At 41.3% G+C, this 10,222-nt stretch overlaps 1 protein-coding gene across 2 annotated transcripts in view; it reads left to right on the top strand.

The window, feature by feature from the left end:
* The first annotated feature begins 5,803 nt into the window (after nt 1-5,803).
* Nucleotides 5,804-10,222, top strand: part of LOC113416787 (uncharacterized) — a 45,341-nt gene continuing 40,922 nt past the window's right edge. For both annotated transcript variants that reach the window (XM_026674864.2, XM_087957850.1), the window contains exon 1: nt 5,804-7,700. In XM_026674864.2, the coding sequence (XP_026530649.2) occupies nt 5,870-7,700 (1,831 nt within the window). In that variant the 5' untranslated portion in view covers nt 5,804-5,869. The remainder of the gene's footprint in view (nt 7,701-10,222) is intronic.

Genomic DNA, 10,222 nt, shown 5'->3' with positions numbered 1-10,222 from the left:
GTGAAAAGGTAGCAAGTGATATAACTTGTATTATAATGGTTTTATGGTTTACATATATAGTCCTCGACTTACACCAGTTCATTTAGTGACTGTTCAGTTGCTATGGCACTGAAAAATGTGACCTACAACCATTTTTCACAGTTATGACCTTTGCAGCATCCTCATGATCATGTGATCAAAATTCAGTTGCTTGGCAACTGGTTCATATGTATGACTTGCTGTGTCCAAGATCATGTGATCACCTTTTGCGACCTTTTGATAAGCAAAGTTAATGGGGAAGCCAGATTCACTTAACAACCAGGTTACTAACTTATCAACTGCAGTGATTCACTTAATAACGTTGGCAAGAAAGGTCATAAAATGGGGCAAAACTCACTTAACAAATGCCTCACTTAACAACAGAAATTTTAAAACTCAATTGTGGTTGTCAGTTCAGGACTACCTGTACACATAATGTGCAATTTATGTGATGGCATCATGACAAATGTGACATACTGGACACTTATGAATGTAAAAAGCATCTTGTTCAAAGGATGTCACTTTTCTGCAGCCTAGTATTTTCCAGGACAACAATGTAAGTATTTCTAGCCAACTGATTGGCAATGCAGTTTATTTGGAAAGCAAAAGGGAGGACTAGCTCTGTTTAAGAATATTCTATATTATGAATATAACAAACATTAAGCAGTTTATAATAAACACTAGTGGGACATTAAAACAGTATTTAAACTTTCGTAGAAGTCAAAAGCAAGCTTACTGAAGAAATCAAAGGTCTGTTAAAGAGGTTTTTTAAATAGTTGACAAAACTGAAGTACAAAAAGAAACTTGATAAACGTTGTAAAGAGGCAGTTTCAGAGTAAGCAGGACAACAGAATGGAATTTTAATTGGAAATAAAGACAAAGCCACATTATGGGAGAAATATTTTTGCTTCCATTAAGAGGGCATGAGAATGAAGTGTTTGTTTTACTTGCAAGATTCTTCTGTTTGGAGAGGACAGGAAACAGTAGTGCCTTTAGGATGAGCTAATCAAACAACTGTTCAAGGTTTCCACACCTCAACTTCCCTTCCTCATTTTGGCTTAATTTTAGTAAATAATAAAGGAAACCTAGAATGTCCGCTTTGCTGACCTTTTCTTCATAGCCAGGCGGCCAAATACCCCAGGCTAATACACTTTTATATAGCTTGGCACCTGGCACTAAATTTATCTGATGACAGTTGATACAACCCACTTTTAATCAATAAAAAGTCCAATCATTCACCCCCCTCCCCCCCCATCTCCAAATGGCATTTATGTCATTATCATTCTAAGGCAGCAACGAGTCAACGGAGGGAAACGGGAATCAAATCCCAATCTTGCATGGGATCGCGCTCCTTCTTGGGTTTCCAAAGTCTAAAGCTGCAGGTGCAGGGAAGCTTCTCTGCGCAAATTGCGTGCGTTCCGCCATTCGGAGCCAAGCTTGCGCAGGAGGCGCGACGAGGGAGAACGCAGCGCAATTCCTTCTGAACTTTCCCGCGGTCAGAAAAAGGTCGTCGTCCCCACCTCTCTCTCTCTCTGAATCCGACAGCGCCCCCTAGTGCAACTGTGTGCTCACGCAAAGAAAGTTTTGTTTGTTCCTAGAGCCCATTTATTTTGAAGAAAGTTTCTAGGAGTTGAAAAAGGGTAAGCGGGGAAGAGGTGTCCTTGGTCCTCTCTGCTTGTTTTCTTGCAAACGTTTCATTACCCTAACTAGGTAACATCATCTGTGCTGTTAAGGAATGAGCTTTTTTTGTCAGTTTATATTCTGGTGTCTTGCCTGTATGGGTAAGGGCGGTCTTAGAGATTCTTCGGTTGGGCTAATTATTGACGGCTCCTTGACAGTTTCTTGACTGGGGTATTGCATACTTGATTGTTGGTCTGAAGTTAACCTTGGAGTAGGATAAGGAGATAACGCAGGACGGTGGAAAACCCATTGAAACGCACGCTCACAAAATCATCTGATACGTTTATCGTTGTCCTTAGGATAAAGTCAGATATATCGGGACTGGTTAATGTGGTGTTGAATTACAACCACCAATCTAGGTCATTTGGCGGGCTCAGGGATTGGATTTCCAGGGTCCGGGTTCGGAGGAGAAAGAGGACGAGGAAAAATGTGAAAATATACGGGAAGGAGACCCGGTTCAGACACTCTCAGCAGCGGAGAACGGAGCCGGCATCTCCACCCTTTTCCCCCAGCAGCTGGCTCCACCCTCGGTTGCCACGGGGATGGCCGGAGTACACATTTCCTACCGCTGGTGTTAAAAGAGAACTTCCCAGCGGCGCCTTCATCTTTGGCGCCTCTTCTTTACTCTTTTCTTCCAAAGGGGGAGAGAGAGAGAAAGAGGTCGGCCAAATCTGTAATTTTCTTGAGGGCCCAGCGAAAACTGCAATCCAGCCGCGCAAGCAAAACTTTGCCCGCTGCCGCGCAAGGGAGGCTCGCAGTTTCCTTCCTTTCGGAACTTGGTTAGGAGGATGCTACGTAGCAATGGAGGAGGTGGGTTTTACTACCCGTAGTCCAGGCTCGTGGTTGGAGAGAGAGGTTTGTAGAGGTTGTCGGGCCGAAATCCGAACTAGGCTGCTAAATGTTATCTGTCAGAAATGGTATGGGGCCTCCTGCTTGGGCGGGGGTTAGACTAGATGACATGTAAGATCCTTTCCATCTTGTTATTCTGAATGAATGAAATTCTCTCCCCTTCCCAAGTCCTGCATAAAGAATTCCAGAGAAACATTTATTTTATTTATACCCTTCAAAAAAACCTCACACCCAACACCTAATCCTATTTTCCTCACAACAACAACCCTGTCTAGTGGGTTAGGCTGAGAGACTGGCCCCAAACCACCCAAACTGGCTAAGGCAAGACTTGAACTCATGGTCTCCTGCTTTCTAGCTAGGTACCTTAACCACTTGACTGGCTCTATATCAAACTGACACCTCAAGTCTTGCCCCTTTTTCTGGTAAATTAGAAGGAGCTGGCATGGCATAAGAATACTGTGTTATCACACTCTGTGATTCTGAGAAATAACATTTGGGTGCTTTGTAAGATGTTTTCTCCCTGATGTAAAATGGAGACTTAAAATTGGCAAAGTTAGAGTTAGTATGTTTTATGTTCTGTCCCGAATCAATAGTTTTAAAATCTACTTATTTCTCAAGTCAGGATCCTGGTCTCAGGAATATTCACATTTGCATCCTGAATTCTTCAACCTCCAAAACTATCATTCCATATGGGAGCTGACAAGAGAACAGGGCAGAAAGCGTGCCTTTTTCGCTGCTTATCTCTATTCTGCTTCTACAGCTGCTGTGTAAAAGAAGCAGAAAGGAAGACAAGGGTGCATGTATAGAAGTTCAATATTTGCATCATGATATCGCCATATGCTTGTCATTTTTGTGTTATCAGGGCTTGTTCAGATACCACTGGTTCTGTCTTGTTAAATGATGACAAATTGATTTCATGTGTGACAACAGGGTGTTCTGTTGATTCAGTCAGATGTGTCACACACACAAAATCTTGAAGTTTTAATCACACAGGTGTGACTGCCGTCTTTATTTGTTCTCTTATAGATGCTTCTAGCTAGAATTTTGCTCTTTTAATCCTTAATCAGCTTGGCTATTGCTTACTCATTTATTACTCCTGCTTCTCTAAAAAACTGAACAATTTAAAATTTTATATTTTGTTGTGCTTTGTTTCAGCAACTTTGTGACTGGAAATCTCTGTCCTGCACTTGTTGGCTAAATTATTTTGAATGATTTTTGAAGACTTTACTACAGTTTGCTGCTAAGTTTCTCCATCCCATTTTTTCAAAATGCATAAGTGGCCACATCCATTTGCATTATTTTGTAAGAGCTTTGAAAATATTTATTCCATATGTGTCCATTGGTTCAGGAAGATGAAGTTCATTGTTTTATGTAAACAACATGAAGATTTATAGTATTTTGCAGAGATTATAATTCTGCTATTTTAACTTCTGAGAGGTACAGCCTTATTAGTTTGAACTGAATATAATTGTGTGAAATATTAGTATCAATACCTGCTGTGAATGTGCAAGTAAAACCTCAGTCTCATATTAATGGACTTCTCAGCCATAGGAGTCTGCAGCATCTGGAGGTTTCTTCAACAAACAAAATGTGTATCATGACATTACAACACAAACGGTGACCCTTAGGTATTTGTGTGCAATGTCACAACATAAGTATAAAATCAGTGAAGTTTACATCACGGTGTGATATGTTTTGTCATTTATCTCCCTCTCGGATTCTGAGTGATGTAAATGGCAGGCATTCTGTCAGTTTCTGCCAACATTGAGGTGACTTGTAGTTTGTCATGTACAGCAGGGGTCCTCAACCACCGGGCCGCGGACCGGTCCCGGTCCGTGGAGCACTCTGTACCGGGCCGCAAAGAAAAAAAAATGGCGGCTTTCTTCGCCTTCGGTGAATGCTGCTGGGATCGGGGATCAAGGACACAAATGAAAGAAGGGGAGGGAGGAAGCAACCGAAGCCTGTCCTGCTCTCTGGCTCAGCAGCTTCGATTTCCTCCCGCCTGTTCCTCTCTTAGTCGCTCTCTCGCTGCTCCACCAGCCCAGGAAGAAACTGCTTCAAAGAAGCCGGGGGCTTTTCCTGTCGCCGCAGCTCCTCCGAGCGCCAGTTTACCCCCACCCCGCCTGCCCGCGCGTGCTTCAATTCAGTGCTCCGTTCTGCCTGCCTGCCTGCCTGCCTTCGTTTCGGAGCAGCTTCGGCTGAGAATAATAACTATTCGCCTCTTTTTATCAGCCGAAGCTGCTCTGAAGCGAAGGCAGGCAGGCAGGCAGAACGGAGCACTGGGTTGAACGCGCGCGCGGCGGGTGGGGTGGGGGTAAACGGGCGCTTCGGAGGAGCTGCGGTGACAGGAAAGCCACCCCCACCCCCGGCTTCTTTGAAGCAGTTTCTTCCTGGGCTGGTGGAGCAGAGAGAGAGCGACTGAGAGAGGAACGAGGCAGACACCTGAGGAGGGAGGGAGACACCTGAGGGATGGGGCTGAGGGAGGCAGGGCCGAGGCGCTCCTGAACTTGGTGGTTTGCTGGCAGACGTTTTATTACCCGACTAGGTAACAACATCAGATGTTACCTAGTCAGGTAATGAAACGTCTGCAAGCAAACCACCAAACTCGGATTCTCCCCCGGTCCTTGAAAAAGTGTTTGTGCTTGAAACTGGTCCCTGGTACAAAAAAGGTTGGGGACCACTGATGTACAGCACTAAGTGAAATCCTCAACTTCTTCACTCCTGGGGAAACTAATTGCTTATCTTTGCATGAGATGGCAGGAAATATGCTATTTTGTGAATGAAGGGAAGCAGAAGGTTGAAATTTTTCTTAAGCTACTGAATTTAGCTTGGAATTTCCAGAAAGCCAAAAAGTAAGTCCAAGTAAAAGCTGAATTGAAAAGGAACTATGCAAGCTCAGCTGTTGTATATTTGATTCCTCTTGTGATCTCCGACCAGCAGTTCAACTTGTGATATATCACAAGATTATCTTCTCCTTCGAAGGTTTTTTTATAGCAGATTCCTTTAAGTACTATTTGTGGATTTAGCAGCACTATTTTTTTTTTTGTTTCTGAAACGTTGTACATATGACTACCTAAAATAATAAATTAAGTTAAATAAGTTAGGCCAGGGTATGTAAATTGAAAGGATTTATGGGAGACAAGATTTGAGACCTCCAACGTTTAGCTCTTTAGGCTCAGAGTAGTTTTCATCTTCAGATAAAACAGCTTTCATATGCACTTTTTATTTTTACAGATGGAATATCTATCTCAGAAAGTACAACACCTATCTGTTGCTGATACTGTTCATGAAATCTCTGTACCATTTACTCCTATAACTTGCTATGGAGAAAAAAATGCCTTATTCAGCAGATAATAACAATTCCATACAGTCTAGAAGTTGTTCGCTAAATTTTACAACTAATAGTAAGATGGGCTTTGACGAACCCAGCAAAACAGTAAATGGAAACAAGCATTCAACCATTTGGAAGCTCTCTGAAGTGACCTCTCTAAGAAATGAAGAAACAGCAAGAGCTACAGCTGGACTTTTAGAAAGAAAATGCTTAAGGAATAAATGTATTTCAAAATTAGATAATGAACTACATAGGGAACGTAGCATCCCCGAGATTCAAAAACTCAAAGATGTAAATTGGACAGAATTGTTTCTTGATCAGTCTTCCATTGGGGATAGTCGTCAATCTGTCTTAGATCACTGCATATTTAAAAAGATGGTTCAAAATAACAGGGGCAAAGATAAAAAGCCTGACACTTTTGATCCAAAGCTATTACATGCAAATATTTTTAACAGTTCTGTAGCCTTTGTAAATAATTCAGAGAATTTTGAACAAGAAACTCCTGGGACATTGGTAAATAATAATACATCACGTCCTGCAAACATAATTTCAGATTCTATCCAGGCAGCCAAGTATAACAATGAAAACTATTTTTGGGCTCCACTCAGTGACAGTTCAGATGAAGAATGGACAAATAGGACAACAAATAATTTAAAGTGGCCAACTATGGACAGCAAAAATTATAAAAACCTTGGTGATAGTGCTAACTTTGACAATCCAACCATTATGAAATATTTCAGTTCGCCAATGCTGGAAGAGGAATTTGTCTTCAAAATAATGCCTGGCAGTTGTGAAAAATGGAATCCAGGAATAGAAACCTTGCAAATTCAAGAATATAAATGCAAGAATTTTACACAGACCCCAAAATATGAAGATTTTAGTGGAACACAAAATTCCATAAAAAGCAACCATGAAGAGTCTAAAAATGGAAATATCAATTTTCTTTCTAAATTTACAGTACAAGAAGATATGTTGAGGGATCAGATGTCAGATATTCAACCACTAGAGAGAGCCTCAGACCAGAGAAATGAATCTAAATTACAGCAAATGCTGGAAATGGACAAGATTTTTAAAGGGAGGAAATATATCGGAGAACAGGATGTCAATTTTAAGAAAGCTACATATCAAAAAGATACAGAATTAACATCTCCTTTGGACTATCCATTGGAAATTAAGAGCAGTTCCGTGAGTTCATTACTGAAGCCTTCAGAAAATAATACTTACAAAGAGGGCTCGGACTCTTTGAATCCCAGTCCTAAAGGCACGAATAAGAGCAATGGTGACTGTGTTTTGCTAGTTGGGCCATCCCAGATCAGTGATGATCAGGTAATACATAAGCCTTGTATCATCTCCAAAAATGAGCAAGGTGCTATCAATGATAATATTTCTGCAACTGGTCTCAAACCAGCAGATGGTGCTAAAGAGTTCCCCACTGCAACTATTAAATGGGATGGTCATGAGAAATCATTTTGCAGCAAAGATTTCAGCCATAGTGATGGCGTTTTGGCTAAATATTATTTTTATTTGAACTATCTCAATGAGTCCAAAAGATTTCGGTGTGAAAATGCCCATCAGTTCTTTTTTTGTCAAGAACATGATTTTTTCAAAGAAGCCTATTATGATACTGGACCCTGCTACTGTAAGAATGGTAGCATGTATGAGGAGCAGACAGATGAAAATATGAACCATGATCTGGGAACTTCTGAAGGCAAGGAAAGGACTGAGATCATCAAACAGCAAAATCATTTCAAAGATCAGATGTTGAAGCCTCAGTTTGCAAATAGCACCCCCAAACAAATGGAGAGAACAGGCAGTTTTAAAGGTAAAATTGGATGGTTTTCTAGTTAGTGAGATGTGTAACTATTTTTAAATAGCATGCAGGAGTAGGAAATTTGATGTTTTAGATCAGGAGTGTCAAACTCAATTTCATTGAGGGCCGCATCAGGGTTGTGTTTTATCTCGGGTGGGGAGGGCATGGCCAGGTGTGGCCCGCTTGACGTCACTTGTGTTGGGGGTGCCTGTGGTGACCTTAGCGCCCTGCCAGAGAAAACAGGTTTCTGAGTTCCGTTTTCAGCTGCAACAGCCTCCTGCAACTCTCTACCAGCAAAAATGGAGTTTGGGAAGGCCACAAGAGACCCCCACCCATGGTCCGTTTTTGCTGCAGAGGCATCGCGGGCTGATCCTTTGCTGTTTCCAGGGTGGCCCTGCAGGCCAGATCTAAGCACGCAGGTCCGGCCCGCGTCCTTGAGTTTGACTGACACTTGTTTTAGACTATCAGAATGTCTTATGTTAGCCATTCTGGTTGTGCTTGTTAGCAGGTGAAATCAAAAACTGTTTGGAGGACATCTAGTTGCTGTCCCATGTTACTTTGTCACAAACACAACATATAAGTGAAAGCTTCTATATTTAATAGAAAAGTTCTTTTATTCTTACCCTACTTTATTGATAATTTAAAATTATGACTCCATGGTATGGCAGTGGCTCAGGTTAAATGACATAATCCAGGAAGGGTATCAGCCATAAACTCCTTTGAAAACAACAGGATTTATAGGATTTTATATTTAATACCTTAATTGTAGGGTTTATGTCAGTCACTCAGGGAGAATTTAAATTTATCTTCCATGTATTAAGGAGAGGGGAAAATAACTTGCAGGTTATACATATCTTTGGAGTGCTGTGTGATGCACTAATGATGCTGGGAACTTCTAGATTCCCTCATGTCCTATCCACCACCCTAATGAAAGAGAGCTAGCCATTACAAAGGTATAAGAGTTTTGAACTAATATGTGCTATGGTGAGAGAGTGATAAAAAATAAATCCTTTCTCCAGCAATCATTGTATGTGATAGCAGTGGCTCTTTCATATTGAAAATATGTAGTTCTGGAAGAGAAAGGAAGTGTTAAGGTGCTACTCAGTTTAAAAACTTGTCCGTGCATTTGTTACTGCATCGTAACTTCCTTCTCCAAAGCCAGCTTAATTTTTATATTCATTTTCATTATTTACCAATAATTGTTGGTATTTTTCAGAATAGACGTAGAAACACATGAAATTATAAATAAACATACTTTCCATTTGAGACTTTTCATATATCCAAAGTATTTTCTGTGTTCTGATCTCACAATATGTTCAGTCCTTGGTAGAGCACTGATATATTTAAGGCTGGAAGAAGCTGGTATGTATGCTCTTGGTTTTATTGCTCCGAACAAATTAGATAAACCTCCAAAGTACATTTTACATAAATCATAAAGAGATTGCTCCCAAATAAGATAGGATTGTTTAGTTCTAGCAACAAGGATAATCCACTTGATAGTATTTTGGTAAATCAAAGGTGGGAGCTGGTCTTTGCACACTCGTGAAGTGACGTTATTGGCACTGACTATTGGCAGAGGTGGGATGCTACTGGTTTGGCCCAGTTCTATAGAACCAGTAGCTGCAAAGAGCAGCTGACACTGAACCAGTTCAGTGTTTGGCCCACCCGCCTGCCTGGACTCTAGGCTGTCCTTTATTCCCTGCTTTCCTCTCCTCAGCTGCTTTGCGCGGCACAGCTGAGGTTGAAAAAGCAGGAAATGAGGATTTTCAAATGCTGTGTACCCCTGTGAAGCGCTTGTCAACTGTTCAGGCGGCACAGCTGGTGATTTCTTGCAAACACTGCACACACGCATTTTATGATTGTCCGCAGTTCGGAGAACTGGCAAATCATTCCACTGGCTGGCCCCTCCCCTCCCCGCCCACTCACTCCTTACTTGGCATGTGAGCCATCCAACTTGCCTGGTTTGGTAAGTTGCTATTTTTCCTTTTTTCCCCCCCAACCATCAGCTGTTTTGCTCTGCCGGGAGATTTAGATTAGCTAGAAAGCAGGAAATCCTTGGATTTCTTGCTTTCTAGCTAATCTAAAAGCAGAGCTGAACCTTCCTTAGAACTGAAGCTTCTACTTTTCAGTGCAGACTCAGGTAGCTGATTGCAGATAGATAGATCTCTAAGTGAATCTGTGATTCTGTGAGCAACTCAATCTGCCTGCCTGCTTTGCCTGCTTTTGGGTAAAAGTTGCTCTTTTTTAAATAAAAAAAATCAATATTTACATACATGGTGTGTTGTGAGTTAATTTTGTGAGTTTGCTTGCAAGCAAATTTTATGTGACAGACCTAGGTAGTCGATTGCAGGTAAATAGATCTCTAAGTGAATCTGTAATTCTGTGAGCAACTCAATCTGTCTGCCTGCTTTGCCTGCTTTTGGGTAAAAGTTGCTCTTTTTTAATAAAAAAATCAATATTTACATAAATATTTGTAATATTTACATACAAGCCATGCCCACCCAGTCACATGACCACCAAGCCATGCCAGGCAG

This window comes from Notechis scutatus, chromosome 2, assembly GCF_049901735.1.
Source record: "Notechis scutatus isolate UNSWTSFEM ecotype Mainland chromosome 2, rNotScu1.2, whole genome shotgun sequence".
NCBI classification, from domain to species: domain Eukaryota; kingdom Metazoa; phylum Chordata; class Lepidosauria; order Squamata; family Elapidae; genus Notechis; species Notechis scutatus.
Note: the sequence above shows the minus strand (reverse complement) of the source record. Positions and strands in the feature narration are given on the sequence as shown.